The sequence below is a fragment of the Schistocerca serialis genome, chromosome 3 (genome assembly GCF_023864345.2).
Source record: "Schistocerca serialis cubense isolate TAMUIC-IGC-003099 chromosome 3, iqSchSeri2.2, whole genome shotgun sequence".
Classification (NCBI taxonomy): Eukaryota; Metazoa; Arthropoda; class Insecta; order Orthoptera; family Acrididae; genus Schistocerca; species Schistocerca serialis.
The window spans coordinates 15,319,802-15,340,238 of NC_064640.1; the positions used below are offsets into that span (position 1 = coordinate 15,319,802).

At 42.7% G+C, this 20,437-nt stretch overlaps 1 protein-coding gene across 1 annotated transcript in view; it reads right to left on the reverse strand.

Annotated features, from left to right (window-relative positions):
* Positions 1–594: 594 nt before the first annotated feature.
* The window catches only part of LOC126469674 (aarF domain-containing kinase 1), a 152,665-nt gene continuing 132,822 nt past the window's right edge, over positions 595–20,437 (reverse strand). Inside the window, exon 8 of the mRNA XM_050096824.1 lies at positions 595–1,226. Within this exon, the coding sequence (XP_049952781.1) occupies positions 1,019–1,226 (208 nt within the window). The 3' untranslated portion in view covers positions 595–1,018. The remainder of the gene's footprint in view (positions 1,227–20,437) is intronic.

Genomic DNA, 20,437 nt, shown 5'->3' on the forward strand with positions numbered 1-20,437 from the left:
GTGAATACAGGCCGATTTATTTAAGAAGAAAAATGTTACATGCAAAGCAAAGTTTTTATTCAAAAACATTAAGCTCATGCTGGACTGTTTCCCTCTCACTCGCGCACGTGCACACGCGCACACACACACACACACACACACACACACACACACACACACACACACACACACACACTCTCACTCTTTATTCGAGGTACTTACCCAATGATAATACCTGCCACAAAATTTCATTTAATAAATTACACAATTTAGATAGAACTCCAGACAATGTGAGTTCTGGAGTAACAGCAATTTATCAAAGTAAATAATGTAGGCAGCATATCATGGGAGGAACTAATACCACATGACAATTTTCTTAACAGCATACAATGAATATTTAGAACAAATAAATAAATTAATAAATAAGACATGGATGAAGACACACACTATACAACAATTAAAATTAATTCATTGTCATTACTACAACTTACTTTTAAAACCACCTACAGTATGTACAAAATGCGTGTATATCAACACGAAAAGTGTTATCACAAACACATCACACTTTTGTACTACAATTTTAAGACAATGATATTATTAAGAAATGTGCTACTATAGGTGAAACAGTGTTTAATTATTGTCTTTCTTCTTTCTGCATACAAAAATAAATTCTTTAATTACAAAACACAATTTTACTTGTAAATATATACATAATGCCCGTGTTCTATCCTAACAACACACGCTGGAGAAGGCACTGTCTCGACTGCTGACGGATGCAAGTGTTTAAAATAGGAGGAGGAGGAGCCTGTTTTCATTTATTGTCATAAAATAGTTAAGTCAGTAACATATAACTATAATATTATTGAACATTGGCTTTCACTGTTCTTGCACAGTAGTAATCTAATTTTTGTTAAGGCTTAATTTAATATCTCAGGTCACTGTTGATGTTTATGTAGGTAGCTTCATATATAAAATCTTTATACAAAAATTCTTTGGCTTTTTTTGCACAACCACTCAGATAGCAGCCTTCTTTTGGCCATTAGTAAGAGCCAAATAACCGTAATACTGAGGACAAATAAGGCACGGCTAATATCCTTAAATACCCATAGTATAAATTTAGTTTGAAGAACTGCCACTGTCTGCATAATTTAATATGCAATTTTTTCACTCTTGATGAACATTTGTTCAGTTTATCTGTATAAACTCTATTTATACAGCACCTCCACATCATAAAGAGCGACCCACGCCTGCAAAATAAACATAGGCTGTAAAATACATTATTTGCACAATGAAACACATTGAAAAATATTTAAGGAGAGATGTGTAAGTCCACAGTGGATCAGTATTGTCGTGTGGGTCTAGTATTTAACCCCCCCCCCCCCCCCCCCCATCATGAACTATGCACTGTCATGTTTCAGTGGTGTTAACATAAATGAACAATGACTGTATATTAAGTTTCAGTAGTGTTCACAAGTCTACACAAAATTCCTACGAATGTTGATTGTATCACCAAACGAGGCTGAAAGGACTTCAGAAGAGGTAAAAGTGTCAGCAGCATTATACGTGACATTCCCGTATCATCAAGGAAATTGAAATGCATATTTTCTCTCTTTTTCAATTTATATCTAATGTGCAGTCAATTAAAAAATGTAGCTTCAACAAAAACACAGACCTCAAATACACCCATAATCCTTTGTGCATTTATTTTGTTTTTAGAATCACAATATACTCTTAATAACATGAAACTGTAGCTGTAAATGTCAAAAGCTGGCTATTATACACCCACTACACAGAGTGGTCAGAAAGAACCTAGAAAGCTTTTAACCGTGTTGCAGGATAGGTTATGTTGTTTGGTTTGTGGGGTACTCAACTGCATAGTTATCAGTGCCATACAAAGTCCCAATCTTGCAACATTCACAAACGATGAGGGCAACACAAATACCTACTCCCTGGGCAGAAAATATACCAAACCCGGCGACTTGAACCTGGGACCTCATGATCGAGAGGCAATAATGCCAGCCACTAGACCACGAGCTGCAGACAGGATAGGTTATGATGTCTATTCAATTTTGTGTGCCAGTTACATAAGAGTGGCACTAGTAGTACCACTATGAGCATGGATATCAGGTTTGCTTTAAATATACACTGTAACGGTTGAGAGTGTTTACCTTTGAGATTGGATATGGTGAGTTGACGTTAGTTAAGAATGCCTTTATGGTGCCAAACGTTCCAGTATCAACACCATACTGAGTTTGAAAGAGGTCGTGTAATAGTGCTACGAGAAGCTGGATGTTTTTTCTGTGACATTGCAGAAAGATTTAGCAGGAATGCAGCCACTGTACAACACTACTGGCAGTGGTGGTTACGAGAATGTACAGTTGCAAGAAGATGAGGGTTTGGACAACCATGTGGCACTACTTATAGGGAAGACCAATGTGTATGGTGTATAGCTCTGGCGAATCATACTGCATATGCAACAGCATATTGGAGCTGCAGTTGGCACCACAGTGACAATGAACTGTTACAAACTGATTACTTCAAGGACAGCTCCAAGCCAGTCACCCTGTAGCGTGCATTCCACTGACCCCAAACCACCTCCATTTGTGGCTTCAGTGGTGTCAACCAAGAACTCATTGGCGGGCAGGGTGGATGTCTGCTGTGATTTCTGATGAAAGCTGGTTCTGCTTCTGAGCCAGTAATGGTCATGTGTTGGTTAGGAGGAGACCAATTAAGAACCTGTAACCAACTTGTTTGCATGCTAGACACAATGGACCTACACCTGGAGTTACGGTCTGGAGGGGTGCGATTCGTATGACAGTAGGAGTACTTTTGTAGTTATCAAATGCTTCGTAACTGTAAATTTATTTGCCAATCTAGTATTTCAACCTGGTGAGCTGCAATTCCTATCATTATTCCACAGGGTGTTTTCCAACAGGAAACTTGCCCACATACCGCTGTTGTAACCCAACATGCTCTACAAAGTCTTGACATATTGCCTTGGTCTACATCACCACCAGATTTGTCTCCAATTATGCACATATGGTAATTCATTTGACAACAACTCCAGACTCATCCACAAACAGCATTAACTTCCCTGCACTGACCGACGAAGTGCAACAGGCATGGAACTCCATCCCACAAACTGACATGCAGCACTTTTACAACACAATGCATGCATATTTGCATGATTGCATTCTAATAATGTATCAACATTTCACATTTGCAATTGCTTATCTCACACTTACTTTAACTTGTGTTCTTTCGATGTTAGAAGTATGATACCTAGATAAATGTATTCCAAAAATTGCTTTACAGTACATTAATTATTCTTTGATGTTGCAATGTTTTCCTATCAGTGTAATGTTAAGAAGAAAAATTAGGTACGTTGACTTGTTTCTGAGTTAATTAGCGCTGAAAGTAGTCAATCAGCCTGTCCCATGTGCAAATTCAGGTGGCCTGCCGGACACAATCTGTGTCAGTTGTTCTCATAGCTTAGATTATGGTGCACCAGACTGCTCATCCTTGGGTTCAGGTTCAATCTTTACTACCATCCCATGTCCAATTTTTGTATTGCTCTTGTTAGGTTTTGGGAAACTGAACAAAGCGCACTTTTGTGACACTGCCTCTGGCTGGCCACTTGAATTTGCATGCCCAACAGTCTTATTGGTGGACTTCAACTTCAATTGACTTGGAAATGGTGCAACATACCTTTTTTTTAACAATTATTTTTCAGATCAATCTACCCTACAACACTCTTACAAGCTTTTCAGACTGTGAAAGCACATTACAGAGACAGCTATCTTCAAATCCAGTAGATAACTATAGCAAAGAAAAATCAAATTAAAGTAGTAGTAATGCAACGCAATAAGTAGACGAAAAAATGACAACTACCTCGACTGCTGAGGATATCAGTAGTCAGATACGTAATGACAGTCTACAGGATGTTTGCAGACTTGTACCTACATGCACTGATCACAATTAGGGCTGCTCAGCTCAGCTGATCGAAAAGTTTTATGTTCGTAAAGTATTGCAATTATAAACAATTATATTCACAAGAAATTATGTTAAGCTTTTTGTTGAAACTCTTGAGGTGCTATCCATTACTGTGTTCGGAGCTATCAGCAGAACTCCAGTGCGATTTCATATATATTTTCTGTAGTGAAAATAGGTCTCTCACTATTGCAATTGTCTCGTAAACCTGCACAAAAAAAAAGTCATGAAGATTTTTTGTAGCACTCTTGGGGAGATATTCAGAAGTGTGTTCACAATTTTATTTTCACCAATTGGCAAATAATATTTTTGCAACTTTAAAATTTTATGAGTTACCGGTGTTTTCTTCATGAAATTCTGCAGAACTATTCAAATTTTGTACATAAAACTATTGAACACTTGATAGAAGCGCATTTTCAGAAAGTGTGCGTGCATGCAAATAGAGAGGTGTGTGTGTGTGTGTGTGTGTGTGTGTGTGTGTGTGTGTGTGTGTGTGAGTGAGAGAGAGAGAGAGAGAGAGAGAGAGAGAGAGAGAGAGAGACCGCCTCTTTTTTAAACACCGACAGTCAGCTGGGTGAAATGAAGAATGGAATATCCACATTTGCAATCAAGAGAGCATATGATATTACGTCACAACTAATGTTCATTATTAGAATCCAATTATTTGAGCTGATGTGCATGGGATAGACAGAAGCTGTGGGGAATTACTACCCCTTTTCTCTTCTGGTGTTGGTCTCAAAACAGTTTGAAAAACATGCTGCAAAACAAATCTAAAAATTTGTTACAAAAAATGATGTAACTCTTAAAAACTGGGCTTCCAATAAAGCACACACACTGGATATGCCATCAGTTAAATTATACGAAGGTAACTTTAATATTAGGTATCAGTGAAAAGGTCAGAGGAATATTATGAGATCTGACAAAAGCGTTAATTCAGTGAATCAAATTACATAAACATGGAATTAGGGACAGTGTTTTACAGTGGTTCAGCTTACTCTCAATAGAATAGAAACAGAATAACAACAACACTGAACTGAAGCAGTTACTTCTCTGACGGGAGAACTTTTCCCAAGAAGTCCTACATGACTGAGTGTTAGGGTATCTGCTTGTTCCTGTTCTCTATAAATCATTTACTACTTACTATTGTTGCTCGTTCCACCTTATTTACTGATCATCCACCCATTATAAACGTAATACAAGTGCCAGAAAAAATTCCAGGAAGTGTTAAAGTTCTTCAAAAAACACTAATCCTCATTCAATCCAACTGGACACACTGAGCGTAAAAATAACACAAATGATGAAATTTGAAACTAAAAGATCCAAACTGAGTAACATAAAGACAACTTGCAATAATCAAGAGATCACAGAAGCAAATCTTTTAACTCCACAAACTCTAGGGTAACCAATTTTTGACCATAGCTTTACAGGAGACGATCAACATTTGAGCATAATTTTAAGGGAGGTTTAAAGGAGATACACTGACAAATTTTCCACAGAAGTACGTCGTATGTTCTGGGAATAGGTGACAATGAAGATGCAAGTATGAATACACTAGCATATTTTGTTACTTTTACTCTATTACATCATACAGTATATCAGGGTAACTCCACAAACCGAGAGAAAGTTTTTAAAAGTACAAAAATGTGTAATAAGACTCATTTGTAGTGTAAATTCAGAAATAAGTGTTACACTCAAGTATTTTAAATGTGTATGTTATATTTTCTGACATGTTCCACACCTACAAGGTTCCCTCATTTTTGGGTTAATGAAATGAAAAATGAATGTAATTAATTAAAACAATTTTCTTGCTCATTGCATACAATACACAAATATAATCAGAAAAAAACATTAACAAATTTGCACATATACAGTGTCTGTACCCTAATGTACTTATTTACAGAAGCTGCAGAACTCTGCAATTTTTTCTCTGCCTGTGTATATTTAAGAAACTCTTTGGAATTGTAATCAAAATTCATTTAAATCAATAAGTTCGAAGCTGCTGCTGTTTCTCTGATCCGTCCATAAGAGAAAAAACTCTTTTCAAGTGTTGCGAAATGATGTCGCATTGGAGAGTCAATTTAGATATAAATAATGCAAGTGTATTTAAACATGAATGTGTCTATAATCCTCTTTCACAAAGGCCTTGTTACTTCTGTGTGTTATTTGTACCAGAGCTGATTAGTACGAACCAACCAAGACATTACTGACTGAGAAACAAGTAAACATTTCCCCTCTTATACTCCTAGATACATTGACTGTCATTCTTTCTCTGCTTCTCAAATTCCCTTGAGCCAAGCAACCTCTTCACATTAAAGCATGAATGGAAAATAGACTACATATCGACAATATTATAGATTATTATATGAAAAGTTTTTGAGATCTATTGAACATTAAACTTTAACTATTGATAATACTTCATAGGATAATATTTACAACAGTGGTCACTGATGAAATACATAGGACAAACAAGCAGTCAACAATGGAGAATTAAAAAAATAATGGTATAATATGGGAGATCCTGGAAAATACAGGAGAGTTGGTCACCCTAAAATACTCTTATGTTTGGGCATGGAGTATTCAACAGCATGAAGTAAGTTAAAATTTTTTTCTGTGATGCTGTGACTCTGCTGTAAACAGAAAGATTCAAGAACAATAGAATAAAATAAATTTAATGTACACAGAAGGCAAGGTTAGTATCATCAAATTTTTGACAGTGGAAGTGATGTCCTTTGTTTGTTGACACATATCATCTTAATTATTTTTCTTCTAATTTTTTTTTCTACAGCAGTTCTAGTTGCACAGCATTTGTTGAAGTCTCCAGGTAATTATGATACACAACCTTCCTTGTCTTTATGTTCTGATGAAGTACACACTGCATATTCATTTAGCATATTAATTATTTGCTAAGCTGTCTCTGTCTGCCTTCCAATTTAAATTTTGTTTTGATTTACTCTTTACTTTCCATGCATGTTTGATGAAGTTCAGAGGCTCCAGAATGATTATATTGAGGTAGTGGTTCCCAACCTTAATAAGACGATTATCCCCGAATAGGTAAGATATCAGTTACTACGCTCCAAAAAAGTTTGTTATCTAACTAAAATTTATAATAGAAAAGAATAACCCATTTTAAAACGATGAGCAATTTGTAATGTCTAGTTGACATTCCACCAAATACTAGTGAAACTGCCATGTTTGTAGATATTATTTCAAAATAGAAATAATGAGCCAAAGACTGTTTACAAGCGCTCATTTCCAACAATCTTTATTACAACCGCTTTAATTATGGAACAGACTTTAAAATGCTATAAGGTTGCTTAAAAATGGACACTTTGTGAATTAGTTTATTGTTCGTCATGATGTGTTTCGGGATTATCCCCTCATCTGATAACCTGATGAACAAAAAAAATTTCTTTCTACATGTGGTAGATGTTACAAGAGTCTTATAATGGTCATTATAGTAAAACAGTAGGAGTTTTTGTAAAGGATTTCCACAACTGTTACAATTATTTGAAATGAATGCATACAGTTTTATTCTGTAATGTTATTCAGTAAACTTCTTGTAAAAATAGCCAATGCTCCGGAATTTGGACCACTGCGTAATATCAGACTTTTTTTTATACCTGTATGCTAAGTTGTTTACCTGACCAGTACCTTTCACATAAGCCATGCAGTCGTACATCTACCACATGCAAAAAGGAACAGTTTATTTTACAGGTCATTGAGTGATGGAATGTTTCCAGAACATGCCATGACAAGAAACAATTAAAAACCAGTGAATATATTTGAGCAACCTTACAGCATTTTTGAAGTCCACTTCGCAACTACTCCACTTCGCAACTACTCCACTTCGCAACTACTCCACTTCGCAACTACTCCACTTCGCAACTACTCCACTTCGCAACTACTCCACTTCGCAACTACTCCACTTCGCAACTACTCCACTTCGCAACTACTCCACTTCGCAACTACTCCACTTCGCAACTACTCCACTTCGCAACTACTCCACTTCGCAACTACTCCACTTCGCAACTACTCCACTTCGCAACTACTGTGATATTGGTTGCTTTCCTCTTCAAGGATTTTCAATCCAATTTAGATATAATCACTCTGGTGTCTCTCAATGCACACAGTAAATTATGCTCATCTGTTATTTAGATTGTCATTTTCATTGCTGAGGTAGTCCAAAATCCACTTTTACATCTGCAAGTTGTGGCAAATCCAACTGGTATTCTTAAGGCAGGTTATTATAAAGGATACTTGCCAATGTATGCCAAAATTTTAACAGTTTTCTTGTTTTATTACTATCTATTTTCAGTGTGTTGCCCATAAACAATCAAAGAAATTTTACTTTGCCTCTCATTTCACTATCTGAAAACGTTTATTCATTAACTGAAATGGTCTTAGAATCATTCAAGGCATTTAACTGCCAATTATACAAGTGAGGAAAATAGTTGCTAATAGAGTTTATTACTTTAAAGTGCTGACAACTATGACTGGATGGATAAGAAAAGGAAACAGAAGGTAAAAATCTTGAGTCTTTATGGTAAAGTAAAGAGAATTTTCACAAGTACACTTCCAATGTGTCTAGAAGGAAAGTTTACAATTACTGTATACAGGGTGAATCACCTAAAACATGCATCACAAATATTGTGGAAATGTGAAGTGCTACTGATGTGTGGTTTTCACAGAATGGATTGGTAGTCAGGGACTCATATTGTTAGCCAATAAACAGTGTAATAATACAGTAACTAGAAAGTGTAATTTTGTGCAAACATAAACTTTCTTAAAATCTAACAATGCCTATGCCATTAAGAAACTAAAACTAGTAGTATGGTAAATTAGATGTCGGTGGTGTTTGTTGCAGGATTCTAGTTCCAGTCATTAATGAGATATTGTATTTTGTGAAGTTTCCACACCGACACGTGTTTGTGCCATTTAACCTGCGTAATTGCTACAATGTTCTTATGTTCACTGACAGTGTGCTTGTGTATTCCATGAGTGCATTGTGGCTTGTTAGCAAGTTAGTGTGCGACAGTAAAAGCAGTAGGTTGTGAGTGGATGATGGGATTTACCAATACAGAAAAAACCAACATGCTCATGGTGTGTGGATAGTGTAGGAGGAATGCAGTTTGTTCTTGTATGGTGTATGTGGCAAGATATCCCAATGGACACCAACCATCTCGACAATTATTTATGAACCTCTTCAACCAGTTATATGAAACTGGTAGTGTAACACCTAGAAAATGTAACAGTAGGAAACACGTCATGACTAAAGAAGAGGAAATTCATGTTCTTACAGCTGTGCAGTTTATCCACATGTTAGAGCCTGTGCAACAGCATGGGGAAGTAGTACGCGTTAGGCAAGTGTCTTGTGCATTCTTCATTGACGCAAGTCCCAGGCTCATCACATCTCTCTCCATCAAGAGCTGCATGGAAACGACTGAGAATCTTGTTAAATTCTGTGCATGGGCATTACGACAGGATGTTCCAGATGTATCATCAGTCTTGTTTAGTGATGAAGCCACAGTTACTAATCATGGTCAAGTAAAGCAGCAAAATATGCACTATTGGTACGTTGACAATCTTTGTTGGCTTCATCAAGTGGAACGTCAGCGTCCATGATGTGTAAATGTATAGTATGGGGTAGTGAGCCATCAGCTCATAGGCTCATTTTTCATACATGGAACAATGAATGTGCGTAAGTATCGCAGCTTCCTAACAAACCGTCTACCACGGATGCTAGAAGACATTCCTCTGCAGACTAGGACAAACCTGTGATAACAACATGACTGCTGTCCAACTGATAGTGCATGAAGCACTACAGAATGTCTTCACGAATGTTTTCCGTATCACTGGATTGGACACTGAGGACCTGTACTTGACCAGTCCGTTCCCCAGATTTGACACCTATAGACATTTCTGTGTCTAAAGCTGAGAGAGACTATCTACAAGGACATGCCAAGTATACACATGAAACATGTTATTGCAGCCTGCTCTGACATCTGCACTGAAATGCTAGCATGTGTGCAGCAGTGGTTCCATACTAGATGGAAGCGTGTATTGCTGCTGTAGGTGGTCATTTTGAACACAACTGTCTCATTACTGGTCAGAATCCATGTAAGCACTTGTGGTGTTTAATTTAGTGTGCGCTGCCACAGGTATTGTAGAAGTGTCAGTGTGGGAACTTCTCGAAGTGTCTCTCTTAAAAGACCTCACAAGAATCCTGCAACTAACACCACTGAAATTCTAATTTATCCTACTTTTAGTTTGTTAATGTCAACAGGCACTGCTCCATTTAAAAAGAGTATGTTTGCACAAAAAATACTCTTTCAAAGTATTATTACAATCTGCTGACAGGCTAACAATTCGAGCCACTGATTACCAATGTTTCCTGTGAAAACTGCACATCAATAGCACTTTCCATTTCCACAATATCTGTAGTTCAAGTTTCAGATAATTCACCAGACTACTGAGTTTGGACTTATGGCACTAAACACTTTAAATACAGAAATCATTCAAACACAGAGAGCAATGGAGAGATTTATGTTGGTAATTACTGGAAGACAGATGAAAATAAACAAATCGATCAAGGAACAGACAGGTGTGGAACACAATTATGACTGTACTGAAAATTAAATGGAGGCACAGAGAACATGTAGGTAGATGAATGGATGGTAGATGGATCAAAGGAAGTACTGTGGCTGAATACAAGAGATAAGAAAGACATGATGACCTAGTAAATGGTAGGTGGGCGACCTTAGAAAATATGAAAGGAAAACAAGTTGCTTATAACTGAACAGTGCCATGCATGGAAAGTCTGGAAGGGACATTTATCCAGAAATAAATATAAAATGGCTGATAAAATTATGGCCTAAGAAATATTATAGTCTAATGAAACAATGGCAACAAAAGGAAAGAACAGAGGTCAGAGTTCAACATCTAGATCATTAAGAACACAGCAGCTTGGACTGGTTGGGGTTGAAGAGAGCAAACAGCAAGGTCATCAGTCCCTTGTTTCAAAGGTGGTCCATTCGGACAGATGTACATCTCAGGAGAGTCATAACGATAAAAGGTAATTGGCTAAAAATGTTAAAGTGCAGTCGTGTTGTCAATGGTAAAGACACAAAAGGACGGAAGTCAGTACGTGGGCAACCCCAAGCCAGGAAATATCCCACCTATGACGCAGTACAGGCAAGACCACCTGCTATTCAAAAGCATTCAACCACTAGAGTGTAAAAGGGCATATTGTAAAAGGAGACTAACCAAATATACAATGCGATAAAACACAGTAAAAGGAAAAAAGAGGATCTTGGCCAGGGAGGAGAGTCAGGAATTTCCTAACACAGCTTACAATGAGACACACCCCAACCCTCACTGCCCTGACCCTACTCCAGAGGAGATTAAAAACCTTAAAACTGAGAATAAAAACCACTTTCACGAAGGAAGCTGAGAACTAGTTCGACCATACAGGAACCGTCTGCCAATATTAAAGGTAAAGTGCGGGAAAGTCTGTACTTCATATGCAGAGCCAAAAGAAGGGGGCATTCCACCAAAATATGGGCTACTGACGGGGGAAGGCTACACAACCAAAAAGGGAGGGTGGCTCATTTTGCAAAAGAAAACCACGGGTCAGCCTGGTATGGCCGATGTGGAGACGACACAGGGTGGTCGAGTCCTCTCGGGAGAGGTGGAAGGAAGAAACCCACGGGACAGGTGTCACCTAAACTGCACGAAGTTTATTAGACAAGGAGGTAGCCTCCCAGGAGTTGGCCCATGATTGTGCGAAGTGGGATTTGATATGAAGCCGTAAATCAGTGGCAGGAGGGGTTACAGGGAAGTGGAGGTAAGTGACTGCTCCCCCAGCCAACCGATCAGCAAGCTCATTACCTGGGATACCCACATGGCCAGGGACCCAAAGGAAGTCAACGGAACAAGCAGCACAGTGAAAATCAGCGAAATGGTCATGGATGGCCGAGACCAAGGGATGGTGGGAAAAAGACCGGTCAACAGGCTGAAGGTTGGTTGGTTTCTTTAAAGGTGGGAGAAGGGACCAAACTACGAGGTCATTGGTCCCTTGTACCTAATAAAACAATGCCACAAGTGTGAGAATAAAACAGACGAAACATATATCACAAAACGGAAAGAAAGGAAAAGCCACAAGAACGAAGGGAAGGCAAACAAACACTAAAAGGAGCTAGAGGACAAGAAAAAAACATAGACGCTAGAAACAGAAGAGAGTAAAACATGAAAACAAATTCCAGTTGCTGGCAAATCATGAGAATAAAAAGGGGAAGCCAGCCACTCTGCAACACATTAAAACCTTCACCATGAGCGCACTAGCGTGGAGGAAACAGAAGGACAAAGGACACACACTAAAACCTACATAGAAGTATAAAACCCACTCTAACAGATAAAACGTAAAACTTAAGCTGCTGTGGAGGCACTGTCGCCCAACACCGAAGGCAGGGTGCTGTGAAAGTTAAAAGTCTGCCACAGAATGGTCAAAAGTGGGCAGTCCAGCAAGAGGTGAACGAGTATCATTTGGGAGCCACAGCGACACTCAGGTGGGTCCTCGGAACAGAGTAGGGAACCATGCATTAGCCACATATGGCCAATGTGGAGAGGGCAAAGGACAACTGATTCCCTACAAGGAGCCTGCATGGAAGACTTCCACACATTCATAGTCTCCTTAATGACATGCAGTTTGTTGTGCGTGCTGTTACGCCATTCCATCTCTCGAAGCCGGAAAACCCTGTGGTGTAAGACAGAACGCAGGTAACCTTCAGAGATGCCTATTTACAGAAGTGGTTTCCGTGTCGCCTGTTTGGCCAGCCTGTCGGCAAGTTCATCGCTGGGGTTTCCGACATATCCTGGGGTCCACACAAACACCACGGAACAGCAGGTCTGTTCTAGGGCACAGATGGACTCCCGAATGGACGCTACCAGAGGGTGGCGAGGGTACCACTGGTCAATAGCTTGTATGCTACTCAGTGAGTCAGTACACAGGATAAATGACTCTCCAGGGCATGAGCAGATGTACTCAAGAGCATAAGATATGGCCGATAGCTCTGCAATGAAAACACTGCACCCAACTGGCAAGGAGTGCTGCTCAGTATGTCCTCCATGAACACATGCGAAGCCTATGTCACCATCAGCCATTGAGCCATCGGTGTAAACCACTTCGGAGACCCAGAACATGTCAAGAATCGAGAGGAAGTGACAACAGCGAGCAGCAGGGTTAACCAAGTCCTTAGGATCATGTAAAACATCCAGACGAAGCTGCGGCCAAAGCGTACACCACGGAGAAGTATGTGAACAGACCGCAAATAGGGAAGGACTCCAGTTCGGTGAGAAGGGCCTGCATGTGAACCGCAATCTTTAGCTTAAATCAGGGCCGCCGATGCTGGAGGTGGACTGAAGCGTGCGGGAAAAGGAGACGGTTATTTGGATGCCCAGGGGAACTATAAACGTGTGCTGCATAACTGGCGAGCAGTTGCGCATGTCTGATCTGTAGTGGAGGGACACCAGCCTCCAACAGTACGCTGGTCACCCAACTCATTCTAAAACCTCCTGTCGCTAATCAAACCCCATAGTGGTGCACAGGGTTGAGTAAATGGAAAGGTGAACGTGCTGTCGAAGCATAAATTACAACCCATAGTCAATTCGGGATTGGACAAGGGCTCTATAGAGCTGCAGCAGCATGCAGCGATCTGCACCCCAATTGGTGTTGCTCAGGAAACTGAGGGTATTAAGGTGCTGCCAGCACTCCTGCTTAAGGTGACTACGATGAAAGAGCCAAGTCAATTGAGTGTCAAAAACCAGTCCTAGGAATTGATATGTCTCCACTACAATGAGTAGATCGTCATTAAGGTAAAGTGCGGGATCCGGATGAATGGTAAAATGCCGACAGATGTGCACGACATACGACTTTGTGGCTGAAAACTGGACGTCGTGGGCTAGAGCCTATAACTGCACCTTGTTGATGGCTCCCTGGAGGCGCTGCTCAGCAACAACAGTACTGGAGCAGCAGTACGAAATGCAGAAGTCATCTGCATACAGAAAAGGTGACACGGAGGGCCCGACACCTCCTGCTAGACCGTTAATGACCACTAAAAATAGAGAGAGACTCAATACAGAGCCCTGAGGGACTCCATTCTCCTGGATATGGATGGAACTATGGAAGCCACCAACTTGGACACGGAAAGTACGATGTGACATGAAGTTCTGGATAAAAATCGGGCGTGGCCCATGGATATCCCACTCATACAATGTAGCAAGGATATGATGTCGCCAAGTCATGTCGTATGCTTTATGTAAGTTAAAACAGATGTCTCCACCCAATGGTGGAGACATCTCTCTCCTAACACTCCTCCTTCCATTGTCTGATAAGGTAGCGAACACGGCCATGGAGTAGTTAAAGGCGATGAGGTGCTCCAGAGAAGCGTGCCACTGTAGAGCTCGCCGACGCTCCTTAATTGCTTCATCAACTTCCGCTGACCACCAAGGGACTGCCTTACACCTCGGACACCCTAAAAAGTGAGAGATCACGTTTTCTGCTGCAGAAACAATTGTGCTAGTCACCTGCTCAACCATAACATTTATGTTTCTGTGTGGGGGAGATTCAGCGGTGACAGCAGAGGTGAATGTTCCCCAGTCCGCCTTGCTCAAAGTCCATCTGGGCAGGTGTCCATGTGCCTAACAATGGGGCAGTGACAGGAATATGGGGAAGTGGTCACTACCATGCAGGTCGCCATGTGCTCTCCAGTGTATAGATGGGAGAAGTCCCGCGCTGCAAATTGATAAATCAATGGCCGAGTAACTAAAATGTGCCACACTGAAATGTGTGGCGGCCCCAGTATTTAAGAGGCAGAGGTCAAATTGCGACAGTAAAGTTTCAACATCTCTGCCTCGGCCAGTAAGCATGGTACCACCACACAAGGGGTTATGGGCATTAAAATCTCCCAGAAGTAGGAAAGGTTTAGGGAGTTGATCAGTCAGTGCAGCTAATATATTAAAGGGTACTGCACCATTTGGAGGAAGATATACATTGCACACAGTTATTTCCTGCATCGTCGTCATTCTGACAGCCACAGCTTCAAGAGGTGTTTGAAGGGGCACAGTTTCACTACAGACCGAGTTTAGGACATAAACGCAAACTCCACCTGACACTCGATTAAGGTTACAACAGTTCCTGTAATATCCCGTACAGCCACGGAGGGCAGGGGTCTGCATTGCCGGGTACCAGGTTTCCTGGAGGGCAATGCAGATAGCAGGTGTAAAGCCTAACAGTTGCCATAGCTCAGCCAGGCGATCGAAAAAAAAAAAAAAAAACTGCCGCAATTCCACTGGAGGATAACACCGTGAGACTGGGAATGCACGGAACATACAATGAGGCAGTTTAGGCATAAGAGGCACCTGCTTCCCACCGATTTATTGCCTGAGCAGTCTATATCCATTGTGTCTGAGGGTCCAGCAAGATCTAGGTCCTCAGCAGACACCAAAATCTCCACCCTATTCTCAGCCGCAGAGCTAGTAGGTAGCAGTGGTGTGGGTGCCACCGCAATTTCCTTGGTCTTAGGAGGTTTTCTTTTTGGATTTCTCTCGCTGCTCCTTGGGTGTCCCTGGCTGGGAGGACTTCACTGGCTCAGTCCCTGGGGTCAGCGTGAAGCCCTACGACCAGCTGCATTTGGGCTCTTCAGCCAGTGGCGGGTGTCTTCTTTCCCACTAGAAGAAACCTGGGAAGGGGGGGTGACCCATGGGACCCCTTCATAGCGAGAGAAGCCAAAGAATACTTACGTTTCTCCAGCTTAGAAGTGGGGACTGATGTCCCTGATGGTTGGGGGGGGGGGGGGGTGTTGCTCCCGAAGTAGGTAGTGCAGGAGCAACAGGGAGGGAAATGCCCCCTCACCATCAACGGGGCAGGTGTAGTCTTTCAGCTCTGAGAGGTGACCTGGGTTGGCGGAGCTGATGGTGCCAGAACTGTTGTAGCACCGGCGTAAGACGATGTCATACACACAGGATGCAGACGTTCAAATTTTCTCTTGGCCTCAGAGTAGGTCTGTCTGTCCAGGGTCTTGTACCCCATGATTTTCCTTTCTTTCTTTCTGGAGAATCCTGCAGTCTGGCGAGCAAGGCGAATGGTGCTCTTTGCAGCTGACACAGATGGAAGGCGGGGTACATGGAATATTGGGATGTGATGGGCGTCTGAAATCTCGGCATGTGACGCTGGAAGTACAGTGGGATGACATATGGCTGAACTTCTAGCACTTAAAGCACCGCATCGGGGGAAAGATATAGGGCTTTACATCACACTGGTAGACGATCACCTTGACCTTCTCGGGCAATGTATCACACTCAGAGGCCAAGATGAAGGCACTGGTGGCAACCTGATTATCCTTAGGACCCCAGTGGACGTGCTCGATGAAATGTACACCTTGCCGCTCTAAATTGGCTCATTGTCAGGCTGCAAAAGGAGGTCTTATGGGGCGTGATGGTTACAGAAACATCTCCCAGCTAGTCACAAGTGAGTAACTACTGTGACTGAGCAGAAGATGCTGTTTTGATCAAGACTGGCCCAGATCTCATTTTGGTCAAGCCCTCCACCTCCCCGAACTTGTCCTCTAAATGCTCAACAAGAAACTAAGGCTTCATTGTCATTTCCCGAATTGGCTCGCTCTTCAGGAAAATTTTGAAGAATGGAGGTCAAACTCTACAGGGGGACCATCACATGACGGCCGAAATGTGACACTCCTTTCAGTTGCCTCATATGACAGGCAGGAATACCTCAGCCCTATTCTAACCCCTGAACATGCTGGGGGGATGGGGCAAGAACCTGAAGTCCACTCATTGATTCTGTGCATAACAAAATGCGGTTGAGTTGGGACTGTTTAATAAAGGGAAGGGCCTGAGAAATTGCCATCAGGTCTGCAGTAAACACCCCACATGTAGTTGGCAGGAGATGATTTTCCATGCCAGCAGAGGACGTGAAAGCATATCTCACATGATCAGCGGATTTAGAGCCATCAGTGTAAGAAACAACAGCATCCCGTAACTCCCATAAAATGCGTGGGCGAAAACAAAGGAACACCATTGGGGGAATGGAATCTTTTGGACCTCTGTTGAGATCCATCCGAATTCGGGGCCGAGGAACTAACCAACGAGAGAACGTGGGAGACAGTACAAAGAAGGAAGCTGAAAATCACGGCGAAGAAACGCAAGGCGGAGCCCAACCGGTAAATACGCCCGAGGGCGGGAATCAGGTGGGCGATGTCCTTGGTCTGGGAACAGGATAGAATAGGAAGGATGAGTGGGAGAGTAATGGACGGCAATTGCAAAAGAAACCAGAAGCTGGGACCGCCGAACAGAAAGGGGGACCATTCCAGCTTCAACAAGGAAACTATCTACAGGGCTAGTATGGAAGGCACCAGTGGCCAAATGGATACCACCACGATGGTGGACCAGATCCAGGAGGCACAGTGTGGAAGGCACAGCCGAACCACAAACTTGACAACCGTAGTCTAAGTGAGGCAGCAGTAAAGCCCGGATAAAGGCGGAGACAAGTGGAATGAACCGCGCTCCAGGAGTTGTGGGCAAGGAAGCAAATGACATCGAGTTTATGGAAGCATCCTATCTTCAGAAATCTGATATGAGGCAACCAAGTGAGCTTCTTGTCGAAAAGACCAAGGAAATGAAAATTTGCTACCACAGGTAATGGTCGTGCATAGAGATGGAGCTCCAGATCGGGGTGGACCGTAGTATGGCGACAAAAGTGGACCACCGGCGACTTTAAAGGAGAGAACTGAAATCCATGTGAGGGGGTCCATGCAGAGGCATGCCGTATAGCACCCTGGAGCTGCCGCTCTACAGAGGCCATCGAAGATGAACTAACCCTAATGCAGATGATCAACATACAGAGCAGGGGTGACCAAAGGACCGATGGACGCCACAGGTCCACTATCTATAGCAATGAGGAAAAGAAGTACACTCAATACAGAACCCTGTGGGATGCCATTCTCCTGGGTCCGTGGAGAACTAAAAACAGTACCAACCCAAACCCTGAACGACCGATGGAACAGGAACTGCCACATAAAAATCAGGAGTGGAACCTGAAGACCCCACTCATGAAGTGTATGAAAGATGTGATGGCGCCAAGCTGTGTCATAGGCCTTGCAAAGGTCGGAAAATACTGCAACCAAATGGCAGGGCTGGAAAAAAACCTGCCCAACTGTGGATTCCAATCGAAGCAAATGATTGATCGGAGACCGTCCCTCTTGGAAGCCACACTGGTAAGGGGACAATAGATCCTGAGATTCGAGGACCCAATTGAGCCGACAGGCTACCATCCATTCAAGTAACTTGCAAACGACGTTTGTCAGACTAATTGGCTGATAGCTTTTGACAAACGGGGTTTCTTACCAGGCTCAAGGGCAGGAACCACAATGCTATCCCTTCATTGAGAAGGGAATTTACCCTGGAGCCAAATACGGTCAAACACCTGGAGAAGATGTTGCCTTTGTGGAGCACCGAGATGTTGAGGCAGTTGGTTATGAATGGAGTCTGGGCCAGGGGCTGTATCAGGAGAAGAAGAAAGTGCAGAAAGAAGTTCCCAGTCACTAAAAGGTTCGTTGTAAGATACTTACTGACCAGGAATAAAACATAGGGCGGAAGATTCGGCCCGCTGTTTCTGGTGACGGAGAGCAGCCGGATAGGAGGCTGATGCTGATGCAAAATGGGTCACAAGATGTTCTGCGAGAATCAACGGGTCCATGCAAAGGCCACCCGGGAGGTGACGGCCAGGGAGGGTAGACTGCCGATGGCAACCTTGGAGAGAGCGAAGTGTAGCCCATACCCGTGACATACGAACAGTAGAAGCGAGGGAAGAAACAAAGCGTTCCCAGCACACCTGTTTGCTCTGTTTGATTAAGTAACGGGCTTTAGTGCAAAGGTGTTTAAAAATAATAAAGTTGGCAATGGATGAGTGCCTCATAAGGTGTTGCAAAGCTCGATGGCGATCACGGATGGCAATGGCAATGGCCGTACTCCACCACGGGAACCGCCAGCTGCGAAATGGTCTAGATGAGTGTGGGATAGCAAGGCAAACACCACGAACAACATTGTCAGACACATCATGTAGGACGCCATCAATACAACCCGAAAAATTGGGAGAAAAAACGACCTATGCAGTATATAGAGGCCAATCGGTGCCTTGGAAAGACCAACAAGGTAACCTGTCCATTGAGGAGTGGGAAGGGAGCGAGAGAATCAATGGGAAATGGTCACTATCACAAAGGTCGTCAAGTGGCAACCAGTGTAATGAAGGGAGGAGGGAGGGAGAAGAAAGAGAAAAGGTACCATGACCGGCATTGAAATGAGTAGGGGAGCCATCATTAAGAAGGCTCAAGTCGTGGTCTGCGAGAAACTGGTCTATGAGAAGACCCTGACTAGATGCAAATGCACTGCTCCACAAAGGATGATGGGCATTAAAATCCCCGAGAAGGAGGAAGGGAGGAGGAAGTTGTTTACGTAGGGCAGTTAAAGCAGCAGGAGTAAGAGTCTTGTCAGAAGGGAGATAAAGATTGCGAAGTGTGACCCCAGAGTTCAGGTGGACCCTAACAGCAACTGCTTCCAATGTAGTTTGAAGAGGAATCCATGTGCTAGCAACGTCTGGACGGACCAACGTAAAAACACCACCAGAGGCCCGCATGGGGCTGACTCGATTTCGACAGAAAGCACATAGCCCACAGAGGGTTGGTGAGTGGTCATTAGTACAATGAGATTCCTGTAGAACCACACAAGCTGCAGAGTAAAACAAAATAAGTGATTTCAATTCCGGAAGGTGATGGTAATATCCATTACAATTCCATTGGATAACCACAGAACCATGATTCAAATGAGTGGTGAACATCCTAAAGCCAGTCATGCCGCCGGGTCACCATCTGTCACCGACAAGGAGGGGGCAACATCCATGAACAGCAGTTCAAAATCAAGTTGCCAAGGTGGGGACGAGACCTCTGGTGACACCAGAGGCTCCCTGTCCTGGGACTTACGTTGTTTCTTCTTTTCTATTTGAGATCAAGGAGGACTGTGCTGCAAAAAGGAGCCAACTACACCAAGATCTGGAACAGAAAGAGAGCGGTGACCTGGGGGCCCACAGACCGTGGTTCTCATGGTCGCCATGTGGCAGCAGACCTTTGACCCGGAAGGTGCCAGGAAGGGAGGTCCCGGGAGGAGCGTCCTTGACCGCCAGATGACTAAGAAGTAGGACACTTCTCTGACTGGGGAGGGGGAGTGGCACTCTGAGGGGAGGGTCTGGGAACCGCAGGGGATGAGGGGAAGAGAGGGGTGCGGGACTGGGGTAAGGAAAGGGGAGGAAGGGTTGAAGATGTAACTAAAGCATAGCTAGACATCATGGACAAAGGATGGAGATGCACGTTTCTTACGAGCCTCAGTGTAGGTTAGACGATCAAGG